Consider the following 25,662-nt stretch of genomic DNA (forward strand, 5'->3'; position numbering starts at 1 on the left):
ACACGTGAATGGCCAGTTTGAGAACAGTGTGGGTGCCATGGCTGCAAGAACAGAGGTCTGTGGACCAAGCCTAGGAAAATGACCACTTCAATTCAGGGCAGTTGAGGAGCTTCCTCAGAGGAGGGATATTTGTAGGGAGTCTGAAAAGGATGAGTTACTATGCCTGGGGAAGAAAGTGAGGAAAGGCTCTCTGACTCTCAAGAATCACATTTGCAGTGACCTGAGAGTTGTGGACGGGTATTTTGTTGTAATCATCATCATCATCATAACAACAACAATGGCTGCTAACATTTATTGAGACGACACTATGTTCCAGACATTACCCTAATGTGTTAAATGCAAAATCTCTAAGCAGAGGGATAACCTACTAGAAATATTTATGGTGTTTATCCCCACACATACTATAGGGAGGTAGAATAGGTTTTATTATCCTCATTATGAAACGAGAGACTTAAGACTCTCATTCCCTTTGTGCTGTCACTAAACTGGTATCTGAATAACCTAGCAAATAACCTAATAAACCTAGAATTTATTTTTTGTTTTCTTTGCAAGTTGTTTTATTTTCTTCCTAACACTCATCATTATTCTGTGTATATATATATACACACATATACGTATATATATATATACACACACACACACACGTATATATACACACATATACGTATATATATATGCACATATACATGTATATCTATTTTTTTCTTTTTTAAAATTTGTACATAATCTCTCCTTTCTATCACTAGAATTTGAGGTCAGTGACAGCCAGGACTTTGTTTTGTCCTATATCCCAAGCACACAAGAGGCCCTCCATAAAATATTCTTTGAATAAAGGAGAAAAGGAAAGACCTCATGGGGTTATTGTGTAGGATGATCAGTGAATAATTATGATCAAGTGTTTTCTTCCAAACACAACTGTATCTGATTTCTCATTTCCAGACAGCACAATTTAACTGGGATCCAGAGACGGTGGGCCTTATCCACGGATCTTTTTTCTGGGGTTATATTGTGACACAAATTCCAGGTGGTTTCATTTCAAATAAGTTTGCTGCTAACAGGTAAGATAAATTGATATGAGTGCTGCACAGATCATAATATGGCTTTGTACTCTTATAAAATCTGCATAATTGGCTCTCAATTTAGGGGTACAGAATGAAAGATAGAAGCCGTTCCTAAAGATGTGATTCACAGACATTGATCTTATATGATCCTGTTCTTAAGAGTCTCTTTTTGTTTACTTTTTTGTCTAATCTAGTCTATCTTGCAATTCTTTAAATGATTATGTAATAAAAAGATCAATTGCATCCGAGTCAGGAGAAACAGTTCCTGGACCCTAAGTAACTCACTTGGTGACCTCTACTGAGTTCCTTTTTTCTCTGGGCCTCAGTTTCTTCATCTGTGAAATGAAACGGATTAGATTGTGTTTGAGCTGCCTTTGACCAATGACATTCTGTGATGTTCTGTACTATGTTAATATCATCCTGTTCCATACAGGTTTTGTCATGTGAGTAGGAGGGGCTAGTCTCTAGATTGCAAGATGTCTTTAATGCCCTTGAGATTCTATGGTAGGTGTTTGAGCAATTAAAAGTGGGTCCAAGACAAAATGAACTGCTTCAAGGAGTAGTAAGTTCTCTGTCACTAAAGGTATTCAAGCAGAAATGATGGCCACCTGGGGGAGATGTAGTATGTATATGTACCAGAAAAGGAGTGTACTAATTATTTCCAAGTCTCTTCTAATTGTAATTGACTTTACATATGTGGATTTTGTGAAGTGTATACTTTATAAAGCAATGTCTTTCAAACTCTAAAACAGAACTCATTAGATGGTAATAAAATCAATAGTGATTTACCAATGACCATTTTCTTAAAAAAAGAGGGAGAAATAGAAAAAAAGGTAATCAAATAGAATAAAATAGAATAGAAAATATCTTAGCTCATTGCACATTTAAGTATTAGTATTTGAAACTTGTTTCGGTTACATTTGTGTGTATCAGTGTGTTGAGTTGCAATATAAAATATATTTTGTTTTATGGATCAAGGACAAAAAAGTTCGAAAGTCATCTTGTATAAGCATGACTCATATTTACTTATGTTCTTGTCTAGTTTGTGTCCTTTATTGTCACTTACCTGTTGTATTCTTCTTAAAAAGTGATACACTACCAAATGTAAAATAGATAACTAGTGGGAAGCAGCCGCATAGCACAGGGAGATCAGCTCAGTGCTTTGTGACCGCCTGGGGGGGTGGGATGGGGAGGGTGGGAGGGAGGGAGATGCAGGAGGGAGGAGATATGGGAACGTGTGTATATGTGTAGCTGATTCACTTTGTTATAAAGCAGAAACTAACATACCATTGTGAAGCAATTATACTTCAATAAAGATGTCTAAAAAAAAAAGTGATAAAATATTAGCTCTTATGGTCTCTGGGGTTACTACTTACACTTCTGCCCTAAGAAGAAATAACATATAATATGATTTCGCAGCATGTAAAAGGGGCTGAAGCATCACTAACACGTGTGAGAAAGGAAGAAAATGCTGCCGGCTGTCTTTTCCCAGGACACTCCTGTCCAGGCAGGGAGGAGAAGGCACACGGTACTTGGCAGAGAGTTGGGGCCTAAGACAGGTACACAGCCTGTCTTGTGCTTGGCTGGTCCCAGGACACAGCATGCTTCTCAGATAGTCAGTATTCCCATCTGGTAAAGTGAGAGCAGAATTGGGAAGCAGGAGACACAACGCAAGTGTGCAGAAGTCATGAGGTAATGGTCAGAATGGATCAGTTGGGTAGAACCAAGAAGAATGGTGGGTCTCCAGCAAGCTTACCTCATGCTGGTCAATCTCCAGCTTCAGGATCTCATCTAGGCAGGACATCCCTGTACTGCCCAAAACCTTCCCATGATTGGTCCAGGGACTGGAGCTTGGAAATCAAAGCGGCCCAACAGTCTAGCTTGGAACACACCAGATCCTAACACAACATCTATTTCTCTTTCCATTAATTTCTATAGTGATCTTCCATAAACTGTTAGGTTTGTTCCTGATGTTTAACTAACATGCCACGTCCATCAGTGGGCCTGCCCAATAACACAGTGTTTTGGTCCCTCAGGGTCTTTGGAGCCGCCATCTTCTTAACATCGACCTTGAACATGTTCATTCCTTCTGCAGCCAGAGTACATTACGGATGTGTCATGTGTGTCAGAATTTTGCAAGGTCTAGTGGAGGTAGGAGATTCTTAACAAATTTTGATATTGCTGGAGACAACATGGTCCTTTAGAAATTTCAGCTTTTGAAGAAAACCTCCTTTACTCAGTTTTCCTGTCTTCCACCTTGTCCTGCTATCTGAACTCTCTGGTTATGATTACAATTATGAATACTTAAATTAAAATGCCTTGTATGATTCCAAATTTATACCTAATAAAGGACCATTTCATAGAGGGCAGAATTTCAGATGAGCCAGGAGTGGTCTTAGAGATAATCCAACCCATTTCATTTAATAAAATTTGAAACTGAAAGCCCCAAACCTACAGTTCACATAGCAAGGGCTCTTTCCACTAAAACAGTTTAAATGGACTTATTAATAAATCTGTAAATTTCCAAGGGTGTAGTCTTACACAGAGATTTAACTTGATGAAAGAGGTAGAATAATATAGAGCCAGAAAGTAAATATTTTGCACTTTGCTGGCCATACTACGGTCTTTTGCAATGACTCAACTCTGCCATTGTAATGCAGAAGCAGCCAGAGACAATATGTAAACATGTGGGGATGGCTACTTTCCAGTAAAACTTTTTGGACACTGATATTTGCGTTTCATATGATTATCACATGCCAGGAAATATTATTCTTCTTTCAATTTTTTTTTCTGCCCACTTAAAAATGTAAAAGCCATATTTACTTGAGGGCTGAACAAAAATAGATGGTGGGGCCATATCAGGCTATAGTTTGCCAATACCTGTTGTAGAGAAACGTTTCCCAAACTCAGTCATTCACCTCTAACCTTTGTCACTTTTGTCATATCCATGCTACGATTTATACTATTGTTTGCCTATAGTTTTTCCCTAGATCAATTCACTTCAAAGCAAAATAAAAGAACCTATCATAAGCAACAATATCTTTGATATCATGGGCTTGATGTGCTAGTTATATTTTATTTCTAAAGCATGTTATAATATATATGTAACAATTATAATAAAAAATGTAGGTTGTTGTAGCACCTTAAATCCAACTTTAATCCCACTAGAGGGACACATACCACACTTCGGAAAATACTGACATGGTAGAAAGAACATGATATTAGCAGCCGTGAAGACTAGAATCTAGTCACTTAATGGCTCTGAGCCTCAGGTTCTGTATCTTGAAATGACAGGATGGACCAGCTGGTTGTGGAAATCCCTTTGTACACTGATATTCTATAATAATATGAAATATAAAGACCCCTTCCCTATTCCCCACCATGCTTACATTTGAACTAGTTTTTGAATTTCAGCATCTGTGCCATGAGTCAAAATAGCTGACACATGTTATTTAGTATCTGTAAATTAGGCTTTGAATTGTAGTGTTAAAGAAGCAAAACCTGTGTTTTAAACACAAAAAGAAACTGGAGTCGAATCAAATAATCTATTTTCAACTGTTTTGCCAGGGTGTGACCTACCCAGCCTGCCATGGGATGTGGAGTAAGTGGGCACCGCCTTTGGAGCGAAGCCGACTAGCCACAACTTCTTTTTGTGGTAAGTGTATTAGAACCATAACAAGTTTCATTTAGGAATGCTTTTGGCTTCAAGTGAAGACCCTACTAAATAGAATTTATTTTTTTCACATAACAGAAGTCCAAAGGTAAATCGTTGCTAGTATTGATTCTGCTGCTCTGTGATCTATCCAGGGACTATGCACGTTTGGACTTTTTACTCAACTATCCTCAGAGTGATAACTTTTTACGTTCATGCGTGTTCCTCATGTTCACAAAATGGCTGTCACAGCTCCAGGTATCAAGTCCACATTAAAGGCAGAAAGAAGTGGGGATAGGTGTCCTAACCATGTCTGTTCCTTTCACTAGGAAAGCAAAAGCTTTCCCAAACTCCCTAGCAGGCTTCCATTTATATTTCCTTGGTTCTAATTGTGTCATATACTTTACTAACTGCAGAGGAGGCTAGGAAAGCAAGTGCCTAGTTTTTCTAGCATCTTTAATAGACAAAGGTAAGAAAGAAGGGGTTGCAGGTGGTTGTAGGATTAGCCAACAAATGATATTTTCCAAAGTTGAAAACAGAAGATATATCAATAGAATCATCAAGGCCCCCAACACCTTTTCACAAATGAAAAAATTAAAACTAAAGTTTAAAGTTTAGTTTCATTGAACTGAAACGAAAGTCCAATGACTTGCCCAAGGTCACACAGCTACTAAGTTAAGGAGCTGGATCTAGACCACCTGGTTCTTGATTCAGAACTTTCCTCACTACACACTACTATGTACACATTGTCATAGAAGCTGTTTAATCAATTTTCGCCATTATCTTCCAGATAAAAATGAAGTGGACACCATCCATCTTACCCGAAAGTAAATTAATGGCTCTTAAGTAGTGATGTGACTTAAATTCCTGGGTCTCCAAACTTCACCTTGCTAAGGTTGCCTCATTTGAAGCCATGTCTTTGGGACTGGCCCCTCTATGAATCTCTGAGAGTAATCAGTGTTCAGAAGAGTCTACTAGGTATTGATTAACATTTGAACAAGAACAGCACATGCTGCCACCAATATTTTCAAATATATTTATGGGAGAAGGGGCCAAGAAAGACAAAAGTGCCTTAGGCCACAAAAGTCACAACGGGTCCACGTAGAATTAGGATCAGAATTTAGTTCTGCTTAGTTTTTCAGGCTAGCGTGTCTTTCCTAACCGTAGCTAACCTGTATTTCTTAGCTAAAGAGGAAGCTTTATTTCTCTGAATATCATTATTTATTTCTCCCTCTGTCTCTCTCTCTTTACCTCCCTAAGTAGTAGTAGTAGTAGTAATAAAGGATCCCAGGGAATCTGGTGTGAAATGTCCACCCAAGTGTCTGTTTTGTGCCTAGTTTGGAAATGCATGCACAGCAGAGATGTCTTTACTTCTTTAGCCTCTCTTGTCCTTAGAAACTATTTCTGTCCTCTTGTTTGAAGTTCAAGATCATCTCTACCTCCACTACTGATTTTATACCACCTATAGAAGAATATAAGATTCTGTCCTAGCTGACCTTGACCTATTGATATTGTCTTTTTAAAATTATTTATTTATTTATTTATTTATTTTTGGCTGCTTTGGGTCTTCGTTGCTGCGCACAGGCTTTCTCTAGTTGCAGCGAGCAGGGGCTACTCTTCGTTGCGGTGTGCGGGCTTCTCATTGGAGTGGCTTCTCTTGTAGCGGAGCATGGGCTCTAGGCACGCAGGCTTCAGTAGTTGTGGCATGTGGGCTCAGTAGTTGTGGCTTGCAGGCTCTAGAGCGCAGGCTCAGTAGTTGTGGCGCACGGGCTTCGTTGCTCCGTGGCATGTGGGATCTTCCTGGGCCAGGGCTCAAACCCCTGTCCCCTGCATTGGCAGGTGGATTCTTAGCTACTGTGCCACCAGGGAAGTCCCCTGATATTGTCTTTGGATGATTTATTTGTAAGTCTTTTCATTTTGATTTGCCAGCAAAACAAGAATAACTAGCAGCTACTGCCCATTCTTAGTGTCTTTATAGCTCTAAAAGGGCTAATTAAAGAAATGATTTGACTCTCAAGGAAAGTTACCTGATCAAGGTCACAGGCCTTATTACATTTCCCAGCTAAGGTGTAGCCTTGGTTTCAAAGAACAACCAAGGGAAAATGTCATTAGAAGTAAACCCAGGCTTAGGGATAGTTGATTCTTACACTTCAAAAATATTGGAGTTGGAAGGGTCTTTAGAAAACATCTAGTCACATCCATTGTTTTATATTTTTAATTAATTTTAATTTTTTTAGAAGTAAAACTGGCTTTATTCAAAGACATAGATTTTTGTTTTTGTTTTTTTCCCCCTACTTTTATTGAGATGTAAGAGACATACAGACTATATAATTTTAAGGTGTTCAACCTAATGATTCGAATTACATACATCATGAAATGTTTGCCCCCATAGGTTTAGTGAACATCCAATCTCTCATATAGATACAACATCAAAGAAATAGGAAAAAAATTTTTTTTCCTTGTGATGAGAACTCAGGCTTTACTCTCTTAACTTTCTTTGACAACATGCAGCAGTGTCAATTATCTTTATCATGTTGTATGTTACATACCTAGTACTTATTTATCTTATACCTGGAAATTTGTACCTTTTGACTGCCTTCATCTAATTTCCCCTCTCCCCACCCCTGCCTCTGATAGCCACAAATTTGATTTCTTTTTCTACCTCCATTATTTTATAGTGGAGGCTCAGGGAGGGAAAAAAAGATATAAATTCCCATGGAGAGTGAGGACAGAACTGGGGACTCTCCCATCCCCCGTTCAGCCACTCCCCTCTCTCCACGCCAAGCAACAAGCATCGGAGGGCCTCCTCTGTCTTCCCTGGTGACCACACAGGGGCATCAAGGTGCAGTGAGGGCAATATGGGTGGAGAGCCCTGTTGGGGTATGCTCAGGGTGTGATAGGAGATTACATTCAGCCATGTCTGGAAGGATGAGGAAGAGTTCATCTAAAAGGCAGGGAAGGACAATTTCAAGTTGTAAAATTTCCTCAGTGAATGAATGCTTCTTACTGTGAGGAATTATTGGGTATTGTTGAGCGGAAGAAACAGGACTGAATTATTAAGTAGTTAAGGTTAAAGGCTTTGGATTCCTGCAGACCTGGGTTCCTATCACTCACGCCTATGTGACCTCAGGAAATTTACCTCCCCTCCCCTCCCCTTCTTGTAAAATTGGGATGACACCAGTACCAATGTTACCAGGTTGAAAAAAGGGTTAAATAAAATCAGGGGTCCAGAATACTCAGCACAGTACTAGAGAGCACACAGAAAGCACCCAATACATCTTGTAGATTGTTATCCCCTGACCCTCCCTGTTTGCATCATCTAAACTGGAGGCCCCACACCCCCCAACTCCCAGGGTATCTGGTCCAGGAAAGAAGACCACCTTCTCCACACCCACAGAGGAATTAGGCCTGCAGCTCTTCTTTCTAATGATACGTCCTGGAATGCTTGCCTTATTGGTTTGAGGAAGTCTGAGGTTAAAAAAAAAAAAGTGCCCCGTCATTCTGTACATGACAGTAGCAGTAATAGTTGGTGTTTATGCAGCACTAATTAGAGCACCTGCATCTAATAATTTATTTGCTCCTCAAAACAACCCTGTGAGATAGAGATTTCACTTCCATCTTCTACCTAATGAAAATGATTTGGAGAGATTGAAAGACTTCTTCAGGTGTTATTATGTTCAGATTTGGGATTCCAGGTCAGGCCTTTCATAACCAGTTGGGCCCAGCTTAGAAAGATGGGACTTAATCTCTTTCTCTGGAAGATCCCCAAGCTCCCATTTCCTGAAGGTCTTTCTTAGCATTGGATTCTGGGATACAGAATTTCCTTTTGCGGCTCACTTTTTCTGAAGCAAGAATTTTTTTTCATTCATACCCAGAGGGAATTTCTGATAGTAATTTTTTTGATTTAGTTAATATTTATTGGGAGTTTGCAGGGCTCACGTTTCTCCAGCAGGTATCATGGAGCTGCAGGAGATAGTGGAGGTGAGGTCACTGCCTCTAGCCCTCACTATCTTGTCTAGACAAGATAAACATCCACATATAGGTAAGTATTTACAAGGTTAGGTATTTACAAAGTAAGAAATAAACTAAAAAATGTACATATTTAGGAGGTGGATGGAGACAGAAGCCATCCTGGTCATCCTGCCATCCTGAAATTTAACTGTTTCTTGGTATTAAAAAAAAAAAAAAATCGAGACTCTAAAAGCATGATCCTTTCATAGTTTGAAGTCCCTCATTTAAAGACCTAGGTGAATTATACCTCAGTAAAGCTGGAAGAAAAAAATTTTTAATAAATAAAGACCACAGTGATAATCCTGCTCTGTGAGCCCTGAGAGGTAGATACATATGTTCCTTCACTTTCTGTCTTCTGCACCGAATATTGTGCCTGGTTGAATTTTTCAGAATTCTCTTAGATTTTTCTCATCTTTTCATTCCATTCTCTTGTGATTCCAAATCACGGTGCCCGAGCCATCTTTGTCTGATCCCTCCATGGTGTCTGGAGGAAGTTAAAGGGCATCCTGGTGAACTTTGTCTCCTGGAAGCCCTGTTTTTGGGCACAATGGGAGTTTGCCTGCTCCTTTTCATGACTCCTGCTCAGTTTGATTCATCCTCAGTTCGACCACATGAACTCTAAATGGTTTGAAAGGGCTTGCATGACGACTGGTAAGTTTCCCTCAACCTTTTCTCGTTCTAGGTTCCTACGCGGGGGCAGTGATTGCCATGCCGCTGGCCGGCGTGTTGGTACAGTACATGGGATGGGCCTCTGTCTTTTATATTTATGGTGAGTGATTTGATTTCATGAGTTCCCTTGGGTGACTCATAGAGGTGGTATTTTACTGTCTAATGGGGTTGGCTAAGAGTTTACTGTATGAAAATAGAGATTACTAAGACAAGTTTATCATATAAATGGAATACTTGTCTAGCGATGATTCATTTAATGTTTATATGAAAGTTGAATTTAATGAGCAGAACATTATCTTTCTTTAAATACCAGTTACTAATAACAACAACAGAAAAATAAACCAAACACTTTCTCCTAGCTGAATATAGTGCCATTTGAGAATACTTTGAAATTTGACAAACTTAGAGATGGAAGAAAATGAGACTGTATGATCAAGACTTTTGTTTTTCAACTGCAGGTATGTTTGGGATTATTTGGTACATGTTTTGGCTGTTGCAGGCCTATGAGTGTCCAGCAGTTCACCCAACAATATCCCATCAGGAAAGGACCTATATAGAGACAAGTATAGGAGAAGGAGCCAACTTGGTTAGTCTCAGTGTAAGTAGAGACGGATAGATGAAGACTTGCCTCTTTTTTATGAGTATTTCTCTCAGTGATTGTGTTATCCTCTTAAGAAAAATAATCTGTCAGTATATTCACTAAAAATCTCACGGTATTTTTACTCCCTAGAAATTTAATACACCGTGGAAAAGATTTTTTACATCGTTGCCGGTTTACGCAATCATTGTGGCAAATTTTTGCAGAAGCTGGACCTTTTACTTGCTGTTAATAAGTCAGCCTGCTTATTTTGAAGAGGTCTTTGGATTTGCAATAAGTAAGGTAAACACACAGATGCTTCAAATGTTCTTGAACTTTAAATCTCTTGCTTCTACTGAGAAAATCTTTGCATGATAAAATAAGTAAATTGCTGATCAAAATTCATAACGGTTCTGTGACACCTAATACCCTGGAGGTCAGACAAGTTATACATTCTATGCACAGTATACATAGCTATTTAATTTCTTCTTAGTAAGGATCAGAGCTGTATTAAGCTGCTTTTAAAGATTTGTATTATACCTGATCTCAAAGTGTTTTTGAAGCTGACTCAAGGACCGCATATTAGGCAAGGATCAAAAGATTTAAGGGTGAGAGGTTTTTTTGTTTTTGTTTTGTTTTTTGTTTTTCCTATAAATTATTCAGTGAGGAGCGGTAAGAACCTTAAAGCTCATTTTGCAGATCACGGTCATAGCGATAACGGCCAGAGCTTTGTATGGTTTAGAAAGAACTTTTTCAAAGTCCCCAGCCATTGCCATTAGGTTGTCTGTGTTTCAGGGAGGAAGAGTGTGAATGGTAAAACATAAACTGTCATCATAAAAGAATTAAGCCTCCTTCCCACAAGGGAAAGAACAGCAGCCTAGTAGAGGTAGATGTCTGCATGGCTACAGGTACTGTCAGAAGTGACCATGGAAGAGCTAGCACAGCCCATAGTGGCTGCCATCGGAGAACACTCAGTCTGCGCCAAGTGTTTAACTACCATGTGCCGGGCACTCTGCTGCGTGCTGGGGCCTGTGATGAATGAAAGTCACCTCTGCCCTCAAGGAGCTTCCGATCTGATGGAGGAGACATTTGGTCTATCCTTAAAGCCATTCATTCATTCATTGTTTATTTATTACAGAATTCAGGCCTACCTTGGTCCCATATAATTAGATGATTAAATCTGATGGTGAGGGGTGCGGTGGAGATGGCGGAGGCAGGGAGTTAAGGAAGTGCCTCTCTCAGAAGTAGCTAAAAATAGCTCATTGTTTCTTTTCATTCCAGGTGGGTCTCTTGTCAGCAGTCCCACACATGGTTATGACAATCATTGTGCCTATTGGAGGACAATTGGCTGATTATTTAAGAAGCAGAAAAATTTTGACCACAACTGCTGTCAGAAAAATCATGAACTGTGGAGGTACTGTGGATTTCATAGGTGGCTTAAGCAGCTTTTATAGAATGAGATGAAACTGAATTGCAGACCATATTTTGGAGGTTATGTCTAATCACTGAGCAGGATCTTAAAGGCTCCTAAGTCCATCCCCCAGTTGACTGTCCATCACACCCCTGCCTAGTGGTCATTCAGCCTGTATTTGTCCGACCTGAGATATGACAACTTGGGAATTCCCTGGCAGTCCAGCGGTTAGGACTCTGTGCTCTCACCTCCAAGGGCCCAGGTTCAATCCCTGGTTGGGGAACTAAGATCCCACAAGCCACGTGGCCAAAAAAGAAAAAGAAAAAGAAAAGAAATACTAAAAAAAAGAGAGAGATATGACAACTTATTTGATACATCAATATACACTGGCAACTGCAGAAATGCTTCTTTCATCTACTCTTAAGCCAAAGCAACATGATTTCCTGGTATCTATCTGTTTATTTTTTATCTTTCCCATATATCCTTCCACAAATATAATCCTTTGCTTTTATAGTTTATTCCCTTATCTCCCCCTTCCCTTTCTACAGATATACATGTTTTGGTAAGAAACATAAGAAAAGTATTTTCTCTGAATAGTTTTCTTTCTTCCCAACATACGCTTGTGCATGGGGTGTACACACACACACACACACACACACACACACACACCATCCTCTTCCCTGCGTTATTTAGTTCCTGTTTCATGTTTTGATTTTGCAAAGATAAAATAGAAGTTGGGCGATTTTCCAAAAGAGGTAGGTAAAAGTAACACGAACCCTTACAATGCTTATGACAACTCACCTTTTTAAAACCCTCGACCTTCTCCTTATCTTTTTTGTTTTGCTTTTAAAATTAGCATTTAATGAACACTTTCTGTGCCAGCCACTAAGCTAAATTCTTTACACATATTATTTTATTTAATCCTCATAACCACCCTGTGGAGCAAGTGCTGTTATGTATTAAACCCAATTTACAGTGAGGAAACTGGGGTATAATAAAGTGACTTGCTCAAGTGGCAGATCCTGTGCGAGATCCCAGGTCTGTCTGAGCTCATTGCCAATGCTTACAGTCACTACTGCTATCTCTCCAGGGGACAGGGAGTCGGGGTGGGCAGGTGGGAGGTAGAGGACAGCGCCATCTATGGGTGAAAGTTCATAACTGGGATATTAAGTTGGAAAGGAGGGAATGGGGGCACTGTGACCAGATGAGATGGGTCAGGGCCCTTTAGAAGTGAAGATCCTATGGAGGGATGCAAGAGCGGGCAGGCACGATCTCATCGCACAGCATCTCAGGAATAAAGTCTGATCAGGGAGATTGCGAATAACCTGTCAGCATCTGGGCTCCCAGCAGTTTGACTGCTGGCCCCAAGCAGGGATTTGGGGGCCTACCCTTGACTTGAACTTAAAGGATGGCAGGTATGGGCTTGCTCTCTGATGGGCAGGAGGGGAAGCTCTGGGGCACTGCCTTCACGATCCTCCCCAAGGCGGCTGAGGTAGGCAGAATAATTTCCTCATCAAAGATGTCTATGTCCTAATTCCCAGAACTAGTTAATGTGTTTCCCTATACAGCAAAAGGAATTTTGCAGGTGTGATTAAATTAACGATCTTAAGATGGAGAGGTTATTTTGGATTATCTGTGTGTGCTCAACATAATTACAAGGGTCCTTATAAGAGGAGGCATGAGGGTCAGAGTCAGAGATGGAGATGTGACAGTAGAGGCAAAGGTTGGAATGATGCAGCCACCAGCCAAGGAATGCAAGCAGACTCTAGAAGCTCGGAAAGTAAGAAGAGAGTTTCCCCAGAGCCTCCAAAAGGAATGCAACTCGCTGACACCCCGATTTTAGCTCTGTAGGACCCATTTCAGACTTCTGACCTCTAGCACAATACGATAAAAAAGTTGTGCTGTTTTAAGTCACTAAGGTTGTGGTAATTTGTTATAGTAGCAATCAGAAACTTATATAGTAGTCAAAGTACCACTCCTCTAATTATCAGATTCTGTTCCAGCTGAATAGCCCTCCATACCAGGCCCTGAATATATCTTGCTGTCTCTGACTTTGCTCACTCCCTTTCCCTTTACTGTGAGTTCTGCTCACCTTCACCAATCAACCCAGTCCCCCCCACACAGCCTACTACATCAGCTCAAGTCTTTTCACTTGTGTTTTGTTAAGGCTACGTCAGCCTCCAGTGAATGCTCCTTCTATCTATACACTTGGTTGATAACTCATCATGTACTTCCTTCTTACAGCTCTTGCAGGAAAGTATTTTAGGCAGAGGGAATAGCATGTGCAATGGCCCTGAGGCAGACATGACTGTGACATGTTAGAGAACAGAAGGAAGGAAAGTCAGAATGGTCGGGGCTTGGTGGGTGAGGTGGAGAGTGACATTGATGGGATCAGAGTGCACAGCTGGGGCCAGATCACGGGAGGCCTTGTAGACAGAGCTACGTGGAGCTTGGGTTTTACTTGAGGTGCATTGGGAAGCAAATGGAGGGTTTAAAGGAGGGAAAGGGACATGATCTGATTTATGCTTTCAAATCGAAATAATAGAACTTAGAGTAAAAGAAGGGAAACTAGCTAAGAGGCTATTTCAGTCATTCCATGAAAAGAAGATGGTGGCTTGATCTAAAGTAGTGTCAGTGGAGGTCGACACTGAAGTGGATGGATTTCTAAATTCCATGAGCCTTACTTTCTTCTTCTTTAATATCTGAATAATAGTATTTACCTCAGATGATTGTTATGATTGTTATGATTGTAAATGAGACAATGTATATATGCACCTAGCATGAGTTCAGCAAACAGAATGTTCTTGACATATTTTAGTGCCTTTGTCTTCTCCTGTGTTCAAGACACTGACAAAACAGAAGTTTTCCAAAGGAAGCATTCAATAAGTATATGCTATTCAATCATATTTCCCATGGCCAAAAATATGCAACTTCTAAACCTGGAACTTGAAAGAAAATTCTGTGTTTAAACTCTACCCGTACAACCTCTTCTAAAGACAGATGCCTTGAAGACCCTAACAACATTTTCATAGGAATGTCTTGTTCATATTTAATTTTTCCTCAATCACCTTTGCCATTGTTTCTTCATAATTAGTAGTTTAGGTGGTGGTGACAACTCTCAAATATTTTAAATCCTTGAGAGTAAATCCTTTTTTTCCTTTTTTTTTTTTTTGGCGGAAACTAGAATGCATTCATAGAATCTCCCCAGCCTCTATCCCATCTTAAAAAGAAAAAAAATCTCTTCACATGTCTATTCATGTCATTTTATATTTTGACATAGCAGAACCAGTGGGATATACATAGAAAAAATTTTTTAAAAGACCATGCTTTTCCCAGCTTGCTTAAACACAGAGATGCTGCATTAGAGATAAAGATAGAGTTTTGTGCCATCACTGAATGAGCCAGATTGATTTGGATATAATGAAGCACTTACATGATCTTCTAGAGAATTTTAGTTGGTTTCATATTTTCTAAGCCAAAATACAGAGGACGTTTCTCATCTGAGAAAGATCACACATTTCGTGGAGTCTGCCACCTCCTTCTTTTCTTTCCATAGGCAAGAGATATTTGCTGCTAGAATCATTTAAAGCAAACAGATCACCTTAAGACATGATGCTCTATTCTAGTTCATTCTGAATCAGGGCACATTTCCAAGATCCTCAAAGACAGATGTCAAATCCTTATACCTCCCTCTGTATTACATGGAAAGTGTGAGTGACGTCAAAAATTCTAGTCTGGCCGAATCAGTTGCCTGTGTGAACTTCAGGGAGATGAAAAAATTTCTCAGGCCTTTTAATCCTTGTTCTGTTTTTCTTGTCAACTCTGAATAAGTTCACTTTCCAGGATCTCTTGATTACCCATGAAGTCCAAATTTTATCCTTCAGCTCCTGAAACGTACAGTTCTATCTTTAGCATTTTCACTGTAGATAGGAACCATTAGGCTCTTAAATGGTTTTTCTTTCTTTGGAAGTCTACTATTTGGCAAAGATCTTTTTTTTTCCTTAGAGATGAATCAGTGTATCATTTGTAGGTTTTCTTCTTCATGTGTCTTTATTCTAATTCTTTGGGGGAATTAACTTTCTGGTACCACTTTGTTGAAAGTGTTAAAGGAAGTTTCAGCCATGTGCCTTGTTGCTTAAGACAGGCCACTTCTAAAACACAAACAGTATACAAAACGCTAGCAGTTTTTCCTTATGTATAATTTAAACTGTTGAAACAAAATTAATAACAAGTAGTAATGGTATAAAGTCCACAGTTTTTTAAAATTTTTATTTATTTATTAAAAATTAAAAAATGTTTTCATACAATTTTTAAAGGTTACTTTCCGTTTATAGTTGTTACAAAATATTGACTACTTTCCCCTTGTTGTATAATACATCCTTGAACCTATCTTACACCCAGTAGTTTGTATCTTCCACTCCCCCATCCCTACATTGCCCCTCCCCCCCCACCCACTGGTAACCACTAGTTTGTTCCCTATATGAGTGAGTCTGTAAAGCCCACAGTTTAAAAAGCACCTCTGCACCCATAATTGCATTGATCCTCTTTAGATGACCAAGTAAAACAATTATTGAGGCTTGCCCTATTTCTATGATAGTTTTGAAGAAAGGGACTCAGACAGGTAAGCAACTTACCAAGGTTTACAAAAAGTGCTTTAGCTTGTGTTTTGTTTTGTTTTGTTTTTGATTTTTAGAAATTTCATGTAATGTCTGAAACATTTATATTAACATATTTCCATACAAACAGCTTGTGTTTTAACTTGTCTTGGTTTTCCTTTCTTTCCTTCACATTAATTCATCAAGCATTATTTATTGAGTTCCCACTACATACTCACCAGGCTCTGTGCTATATATATGGTACCTTCCCTGGATAATATCACAGTTTTGTCAGGGAGGCAGAAATACAAATGAAAAACTACAAGGCAATGTTGAAAAGCTCTATAAAATGAGTAAGAGTGAGACGTCAGCTTTACTGGTGGGTGAGGGGCAGGGTTGTCAGGAAAGCTTCCTAAAGGAGGCAATATTTGAGCTGGACTTTAAAGAATAGTAAGATTTCTCCAGAAAAGAGAAGTGGTGGGAGGAGAGTACTGCAGGTGAAGGAACAGTCTGTGGAAATACATTATGGGCACAAAACAGTGCTGTGATCAGGAAACAGCGGATAGATCTGTGTGACAACAGGGGGCTTTCTACGGGCTACAGGTGGTGAGCAAGGAGGTGAGGATGGCTGAAGATGAAGCTGGAACCGCAGGAGGGATTTATTATACAGCATTGTACTCATACTACGTAACCATTGACGAGGGTTTTAAGCAAAGGGGCAACTGATCAGATTTGTGGTTTAGAAAGATAATGATCTAGAGAATGGATCAGAGGAAGAAGAGATGGGAAGACCAATACAGTAAAGAGGTTATTGAAGTTGTCCAGGTGAGAGATAGTGGCGCCCAGAACTAAGACAATGGCAGAGGAGGGGAAAGCAGAGGTCGGATTTGACAGATATTTCTGAGGCCAAACCCGTGGATTCTTATCTTTTGTGAAAGCTGAGGAAGAGAAAGAAGTCCAAGATGATTCTGAGATTTCTGCATTGGACTTTTGGTTACCATTTGTTGAGCTGTGCCCATGGCCGACAACCATGCTCAACACCTTATATACCCAAATTCATTTAAACTTCCAGTGTTCCAAGGTTGTATTATGAGCTCCATTTGGCTGGGAGGGGGCGATGAGGAATCTAAGGGGTGAGGTGACTTGTCCAAGATCACACAATTTGTGATTTTGAGATGGAATCTGAACCCAGGCCCATCTGACAAAGTCTGGGTTCTAAACACAGGTGGATAGAAGTTTAATTTAGAGAAGAAGAAAGAGTGTGGTGGTGGTTTGCTTTGTTTGTTTCAGACTGAAAATAGGGGAACGGAGACTTGATTTCGGCCTGTTGTCTTTGAGGTAACTCAGAGGACAAATGTGTGGTGATGTCTGGAATCAGCAGACGGTCCCCAGTATGAAGCATCATTTCATTGTCTTCTACCTCCCAGGGTACTTCATGTCCCTGGAAATGGTATTTATATCATCTTTCTGTCTGCTATCAGCTGAATGTGTGTGTGTGTGTGTGTGTGTGTGTGTGTGTGTGTCTGTGTGTTGATGAGAAGGACCATCTTCATAATTTCCTTACTCTTTTTTATTGTGCTGGATTCACTTATTCTGAATGAAAGGAACAGAAAGTACTTTTGTCCTGCTGTATTTTCTGTGCAAATATCTCGTGGCTTTTTATAGAGGCCTGAGAGCTTGACAAACTTCTGAAAGGGAAGATTCTGCCTTATGCTTTACAAGTGGTGAGACTCTGCTTTTTGTGTCAGATATTCACTACAGCTTTCTAGTCACCTTTGGCAATAATAATATTTTATTTTTTAATTTTATTTTTATTTCATTTTTCTGTGAGAGACCATCACTTGTGTAATCAAAGGAGAGTCATTGACGGTTTTAGTATTTAGAAATGGCAGGGGGAACTACCCATGAACAACTGATAATAAACATTTCTCATCCCATGGGCATCATCGTACCTCCCGGGACCATTCAGTGTTCAAAGTACACCAGGAAAATGTTGGAAGGCTCACAGAACACCTGGGTAATATTAGCATTGTCATGTAGTCAAGAAACACCCCAATAAGATTGTAAATATTGTGCCGGAATGTGTGTACTAAAAACTTGGGTCCATGGAAATAAAAACAGATTCTTATCTGATAAATTCATGAACTTGGGCTGATTGACATGAAAATGACTTTTTCCCCCCTGCTGTTTCCATTTGCAGGTTTTGGCATGGAGGCAACCTTACTCCTTGTGGTTGGCTTTTCCCACACCAAAGGGGTGGCTATCTCCTTTCTGGTGCTTGCCGTAGGATTTAGTGGTTTTGCTATTTCAGGTAAAGTGTCCTTTGGGTTTCCAAATCTTTTCCATAGATCCAGCAAGACTTGGGAGGAAGGAAGGAAAAGATATTGTAGCATCTTCCTTTGGTAGCCAAGCCATTCCCAAGGATCAGGGCCACTGGCTAGAGACTTTCATCTAGTAGGGATGATTTTGTCAGATCACTGAGAACCAGGCTTAGGAGCCCAGTCAAGCTGGAATCGTTGACACTTTCTCCATCTTGGAAACAAACAACGTGCAGGCGCTGCCTCTGGGACGTGGGCAGCGCGTGTGTTGCTGGACGAAGTGACACCTTCATACTTCAGAACCAGGTCACCCTAACTAACGGAGGCTCTCATGACCTTTTCAATCCTCACCTCCTATTGGAGAGCTGCTAATATTAACTCAAAAGTCAAATGATGTGGTCATTTGACATATAGTCATAGAATCAGAAGTTTTTAAGGGTGGAACTCTCCTTTAGATTTTTGTCTACTCCGTGGCTTTCATTTTCCAAACAAGGAAATGCAGGTCCAGAGAGGTGATGTGACTTTCTAAACAGGCTAGAGCAGGAGGTAAAAATAATAATGGTGATGATGAGAGCTAACATAAATCAGGCACAAACTCTGGGCCGGGGACTGTTCAAAGCCCACTCTGTGTATTAACCCCTGTAATTCTCACAGCTACCCTAAGGGCTATCAGTCTCCCATTTTACCGGAGCAGAAACCAGCCTACTGTGTGAGAGGTCACAGTGCTAGCATATCATGTCTTACAGACTTCAGAAGTTCCCTATGCAAAACTGGGTGAAAAAGTATAACTCAGGTTTTTTTTCTAACTTTAAAAACATATTGTAGGACTAAAAAGTGTCATTTACAGAACACTTCACATATATTGCATCTATCTGACAAAATTATGAAGCAAGTGATATTACCATTATTTTACTGAGGAGTAAATTAAAACTCAGGAAAACTGGGGACTTTCCTATTGTCACACAATTGGTAGCAAAGGAAGAACTAAGGTGCAGTCCTGCCAGGCTTTGTATCTGTGCTCTTTCCACAATTCTGGGCTGTCTTAAAGATCAAACAGGGTGGTAACATCCCAGAACAGAAAAACATGGAACCTCTGGTCTAAACTAACATAAAACAGGGGCTTGATCTTATCAAAATACAGTTGACCCTTGAACAATGCAGGGGTTAGGGGTGCTGACCCCCAGCACAGTCGAAAATCTGCCTATACCCTGTAGTCGGCCCTCTGTATAAGGTGTTCCTACGCATCCTGGGTTTTGCTGTATCCTCAATTTCTCATCTGAGGGTTCAGTCAACCACAGATCCCGTAGTCCTGTAGTATATACTACTGAAAAACAAATCCGCCTGTAAGTGGACCTGTGCAGCTCAAACCTGCTTTGTTCAAGGGTCAACTGTAAATAGAGCTGATAAATAGTTAAATTAGGAAAAAATGTCTGCATTAAAAGTATCTTGCAGCTAACAGCGGGTTTGGGGATGCAGAGACCTGGGTTTAAGGGCCCTCTTTACTACTTACTATTTATAAAAGGAAAAAAAATGCTAAGTTATTTACATCCTCAAGCCTCAGTTTCCTCATCTAGAGATTGGAGCAATGTAATGGCAACTTCATAGGGTTGTTGGGAGATTGCAATGAGCTGAGATCATTCATTTATTCACTCACACTTCCCAAGAGTCAGACACTGTTCTTGGCACTGGGGATATTGCAGAGAAAAAAAAAAAATTAAAGATTCTGTCCTCATAAAGTTTACATTCTAGTGGAAATAAAGCATTAGAAGATCTTAGCCCAGTACCAGATGCATAAAACAATTAATAAATATTCACTATTGTGGTTCAATTATTATTTAATCTAGTCCAGTGCTTCTCAAAATTTAGTGTGCATACAAATCACCTTAGGATCTTGCAAAATGCAGATTCTGATTTAGTAGGTCCAGAGTGGTGCCTGAGATCCTGCATTTCTAACAAGTTCCCCAGTGATGTTGATGCCGCTGATCAATAGTCCATACTTTGAGTAGCAAGGATAGAGCAGTAATGACTTGTTTCTAGTAGCATGTTAAGGAACACCTTTCTTTGATAGCCCTGTGATGCAAAGAAATTCGTATCCTGTCCCAAGAGATATTGAAATATTCAGGCTCATATTGTCCCCAGATTGCCAATTAAGCCACAATCAGAAGGAGAGAAATCCAATAGCCCAAATCACAGCAGCTGCCACTTTTTTTTTTTTTTTTTCCAGCACTTACTCAATGCTGGCCACTTTTTAAATATAATCTCATTTAATCTCTGTAGCAGCCCGATGAGAAGGGTATTGCTATGTTCATTTTGTCAGTGACGACACTGATGCTTGGAAACGTGACTTAACTTACGCAGGTAAATTAAGTAATTAGGATTGGAATAAAGGTTTATCTGATCCAACAGTGAGACTATGGGAGGGATTATGGTCATGGGGATGATGATTCCTTAGGATCTGCTATCTGCCAACTTTATAAGGAGTTAATAGAGATGCCAGGGAAGACTTGCTCAGCTTAGGAACTGATTATGGACAAGAGAGCTGAGACAGGTGAGATTAGAAAGCTACAAGGGATGGAAAGTGCTCAATATAAAATGTATAAATTTGTTGAAATCTTTTGGATGTGAATCTGTTATTTCAAGTGGCTTATATTAATATTTTCTCAGATGTACTTGGGTGTTAAGAGCAAACCCAAAAATAGATAGCTAGTGGGAAGCAGCCGCATAGCACAGGGAGATCAGCTCGGTGCTTCGTGACCACCTAGAGGGGTGGGATAGGGAGGGTGGGAGGGAGGGAGATGCAAGAGGGAAGAGATATGGGAACATATGTATATGTATAACTGATTCACTTTGTTATAAAGCAGAAACTAACACACCATTGTAAAGCAATTATACTCCAATAAAGATGTTAAAAAAAAAAAAGAGCAAACCCAAATGTGTATTTTTTGTTAAAGAGCTCTGCTTTATAACTTTGTAATAAAGTTTCAATATAGAAAAAAAAAAAAAAAAACAAAGGATGGGTGAGGCCTGCTTTAGAAAATGTCCTATGTAGAGAAGACTGACTCTCCCAAATTGTGTGCAACTTACTTTGTGTGCCTGCTTCAAAAAAATCTATCAGTGTCTCAGTTTCTCAACAATTTTCCCCCCAAACATCAGTATTGTGCAGCTAGAAACCTAAATGGCTTTTCTGACATTGTTTTTAGCTGAACACAAATGCCTAGGCTTTGTATCAGAATATAATACTCGCCAATCATACTAATTGCTTCTTATCTCTGGGTTCTTTTCTAATAAACTGTTTACCGCATTCAAATCAACAGTAAGATTAATTAATCTTGCAGCTGTTTTATATTCTGATTTTCTGCCACTTTGACCTGAAAGAGAAGGTATGTTTATTCCAGAAAGGTTTTCTCAAAATTCTCTCTGAATGGAGGTAGGAAAAAAAAAACAACCAGCCAATGTGCCAGATTAGGAAAAAATTTTTGTTTTAAATTCTGTTTTCAAGTTCTTTGCACAAAATAGAGAATTAAAAAGCAAGACCAAGGAAAATAAAAATATGAATAAACAAAACCTACAACCCCCTGCTGTAATTTCAGAGCTCAAATTGGTAATTAATTAAACAACTATTTATTGAATGCCTACTATGTGCCAGACACTTTGCCAGCTCAGGGAAGATTGTGGTAAACAAGGCAGATGGATAACCAACCGTAAAGAACCTATATGTTGGCTTTCACCTCTATGTACCTATGTAATTAACATATATGATTTAACTTAATTCTTACAACAATTCTATAAGACTGATTATCCCAGTTTATAGGTGAAGAAGCTGAGGTTCAGAAAGTTTAAATCCTTTGTCCAGGTTTGCATCTCAGTTAAGCTGCCAGGTCCGAGGTCTGTCTGACTCTAAAATGCACCCCTGGGCTATACTGGTGGAACTGGTTCCCAGCGCCTGATGCCTCCTCTTTCAAAGCCTTATTCCTCCTCTGCCTTCACTCCTCCTTCATCCCACTCATTCTTGTCTCCTGATAAGCAGATTAATAGTGAGGTGTTGGTGATTTATTATTTTACCACTCCTAGCAGAGTTATCTATAGATAGAAGACCTCAAAGAGAGGGGCGTGCTTAGAAGCGGCGGCAACAGCAGAAGTAGTACTGGTATTGGTAATCAAGATAGTAACCAGAGCCTAGCTGTTTGCCAAGAGCTCTTGCGTACATATTTCCCCTGAGTCTCATCTCACAGCATCCTTATGAGTTAAGTAGTAACATTACCCCCAAATTAGAGATGAGGAAACAAAGTCCTAAAAAATGACTTGTTTAAGAGGTAGGAATAAGATTTGAATCCAGATTTACAGACTCCAAATCAAGTATGTATGTAAAAGTGTTTTGAAAATTGCAGAGGATTCTGCCAATGTTTGTGTAAATCTTTCTTATCAAAAAAGAGCCCTTTCCATTATGCCATGTGGCTACTAAGGCAGACCTACATATGGTGGACTTTTGGGAGTGAGTTGAGAGCTAGGAGGGAGGATATTATGAGGCAGGGTTTGCTTCTAAGCACACTCTATGTGATCATGTGATTGTTTACTCTGAATAAATGTGATCCAGGCTTCGGGCTTTTCAGTATTGCCCCAAACACCACTGTTTTGGGCTTCTAAGCCTAGAAGGTACAGGTGCCATAATTCTCCCCATGGAGAACCCATGGTAGTCATTGCTAATCAATCATAGCCTGTTTTTCTGCTATGTGCAGACACAGCCTGACAATTCTCAACCCAGCCCTTCCACTAAAGGTATCCATTAGTTACATGTAGAGGAAATAGATTGATGAGAGTTGGGGAAAGTTAGTATTTTCCAAAATGTATTTGGAATTCTGTTCTTGAGTCTGATTTTGAGGTGTTTGGCTTCACTGTAGGTTTTAATGTCAACCACTTGGACATTGCCCCCCGCTATGCCAGCATTCTCATGGGCATCTCAAACGGAGTGGGAACCCTCTCTGGAATGGTCTGTCCCCTCATTGTGGGCGCGATGACCAAGCACAAGGTAATGTTTTCCTTTGGGGCTGTGGGTTACGGTATCAGGGGACTGAAGCACTGCACAGACTCTCAAGGCCCTACCCCAGTCTGTGTAAATGTGTATGTCCTTCACTTGGCTGAGTCACTTGAACTTCTTTTCTTTTTTTTAAATTTCTTCTTCTTTTAAAAAATTATTGTTTATTGATGGCAACAGGGCTGACTGATGTTTGCGTCTATGTTTCTTAAATTGAGAAATAAAAGGGGTGTGTGTGTGTGTGTGTGTGTGTGTGTGTGGAGGGGAGGTGTTAATACCATTAGACTAGAGATACAAAGAAGAAACTGAGGTAATCAACTCAGGATAAATAAATTACCTGATTGCTTTATAATCATAAGTAATTAAACTTTACAGCCCATTTCCATTTAGCATGTTCCAGCATGAAAATATTAGTGCAGTTATACTTCCTTATTATGAAGAAAATAAACAAGACATTAATGACCCTTCCTAAGGACCTAAGCGGGTGTGGCACTAGGTCGTTACTGAATATTTGTGTATTTAGCCTAGGGTGGGTGGTACAGGAAGATCCCAGACCCATCCAGAGTTCAGCCACAGGCCACATGTTTTCTTAATCTCTGTCTTTGAAAGGGTTTTAGTTGCTGCTTTCTGCAAATAAACATTTTTTGATACCATGGAGTTTTTACCCAGCTATTTTTTGTTGTTGGATTGCCTATTGCAAATATGACTTCAGAAATTCTCCCAGCTTCTTGGAGAGGAAAGTGTGGGATAACTTTTCTTATCTTTTGATAGAAAAGGAAGGTGGTCTTTGGGGATTTTATAGGCAGAGGATCCACGCTTTGTCTGTTCATGAGATGAAAGGATTGGTAATATGATCATTAAATCTCAGATACTGTCTGCCCCTAACTTTAAACACAAATTCCCATTATTTTTGATACAGTATATTTTCATAGAAAATATGATTACAAATAAGCTATTGACAGTCAATACTGAGCATTTTCATGGCTCAAATTGTCATGTATCCAAGGCAAGCAAGAGGGAGACCTCTGATGTTTACAATGGTGGGTTCCTAAAGCAAGTTTAATTTAACCTATTATGTGAGCAGAAACCTCATTTGTATATATAGAAGAGCTGTGAAGTGGTACAGCAAGGAATTTACAGGATGTTTATTTTGTAAATATTTTTCTAAATTAAAAAAATGCATATTCATTGTAGTCTTAACTTTCATTTTTTAAACACTCAAATTCCATTTGGGTCCTGGGCATGCTCCTGCCACATGTCTTCCTGAGAAGCACAGCATTTGCCTTTGGGGTGACCAAGTGCTTTTGTCCCAGAGCAAGGCCTCCAGAAGACACTGTTAATCTCTGTTTTTGGTTAAAATATTAATTGGTACCGTGTTTCCTTGTTTAGACCCGTGAGGAATGGCAGAATGTGTTCCTCATAGCTGCCCTGGTGCACTACAGTGGCGTGATCTTCTATGGGGTCTTTGCTTCTGGGGAGAAACAGGAGTGGGCTGACCCTGAGAACCTTTCTGAGGAGAAGTGCGGAATCATTGACAGAGATGAATTAGCCGAGGAGATAGAACTCAACCATGAGAGTTTCACAAGTCCCAGAAAGAAGACGTCATATGGAGCCACCACCCAGAATTGTGAAGTCCAGAGGAAGGAATGGAGAGGACAGAGAGGGGTGACTCTTGATGAGGAAGAGCTGACATCCTACCAGAATGAAGAGGGAAACTTCTCAGATACATCCTAATGTCTGAGGGGGCACTTCTGGCTCCTCCTCACTTTAGAACCAGAAAGTATCCATACCTATTGCTTTCTATTGCCAGAGGGTCAACTCTAGGGACACTGGATGTGGGGGAACGGGGAGAGGAGGTTTACTTAGCAATAGGGAAAAGATAGGTATTATCTTGCAATGACAACCTGCTCTAAGTTGATAAAATGGGTGGCTTTAATTTTTTTGATTGGCAGTTGACTCTTCTCTCTAAGAACTAAACTTATTCAGGAAAGAGTGACTAGAAAAATAAGAAAGACAATACCATGTTTTTCAAAGAAAAATGGAAGGAAATGGGGATATTTGGCCTGGAGGGGAGAAAACAATAGTTGCTACTACATTTCTGAGAGCCGCCATGCAGAGGAGGGTTTCCTATTCCTAATAAAGGCCACGGCTTACAAAGGCCCTGTATTGTGCCAGGTACTTTATAACATTCTCATTTAATCTCCACACCCCTATGACATACATTTTTCATCCCCATTTTACAACTAAGGAAACGAAAGCAACAGGAGATTGACTTGCCCAAGGTCATCCTGCCAGGGACAGTGCTGAGATTGGTGGGGTCCAAAATAGGTGGCAGT

At 39.9% G+C, this 25,662-nt stretch overlaps 1 protein-coding gene across 2 annotated transcripts in view; it reads left to right on the forward strand.

Annotated features, from left to right (window-relative positions):
• SLC17A8 (solute carrier family 17 member 8) overlaps positions 1-25,060 on the forward strand; it is a 50,193-nt gene extending 25,133 nt beyond the window's left edge. The window contains exons 3-12 of one of the 2 annotated variants that reach the window (XM_068560843.1): positions 940-1,058; positions 3,098-3,212; positions 4,629-4,716; positions 9,407-9,493; positions 9,852-9,991; positions 10,124-10,273; positions 11,252-11,384; positions 18,177-18,287; positions 23,193-23,320; positions 24,716-25,060. In XM_068560843.1, coding sequence (XP_068416944.1) covers positions 940-1,058; positions 3,098-3,212; positions 4,629-4,716; positions 9,407-9,493; positions 9,852-9,991; positions 10,124-10,273; positions 11,252-11,384; positions 18,177-18,287; positions 23,193-23,320; positions 24,716-25,060 — 1,416 coding nt within the window. The remainder of the gene's footprint in view (positions 1-939; positions 1,059-3,097; positions 3,213-4,628; positions 4,717-9,406; positions 9,494-9,851; positions 9,992-10,123; positions 10,274-11,251; positions 11,385-18,176; positions 18,288-23,192; positions 23,321-24,715) is intronic. The other variant, XM_068560844.1, reaches the window with a different exon arrangement.
• The last annotated feature ends 602 nt before the right edge of the window (positions 25,061-25,662 follow it).

Source organism: Eschrichtius robustus, chromosome 13 (genome assembly GCF_028021215.1).
Source record: "Eschrichtius robustus isolate mEscRob2 chromosome 13, mEscRob2.pri, whole genome shotgun sequence".
Classification (NCBI taxonomy): domain Eukaryota; kingdom Metazoa; phylum Chordata; class Mammalia; order Artiodactyla; family Eschrichtiidae; genus Eschrichtius; species Eschrichtius robustus.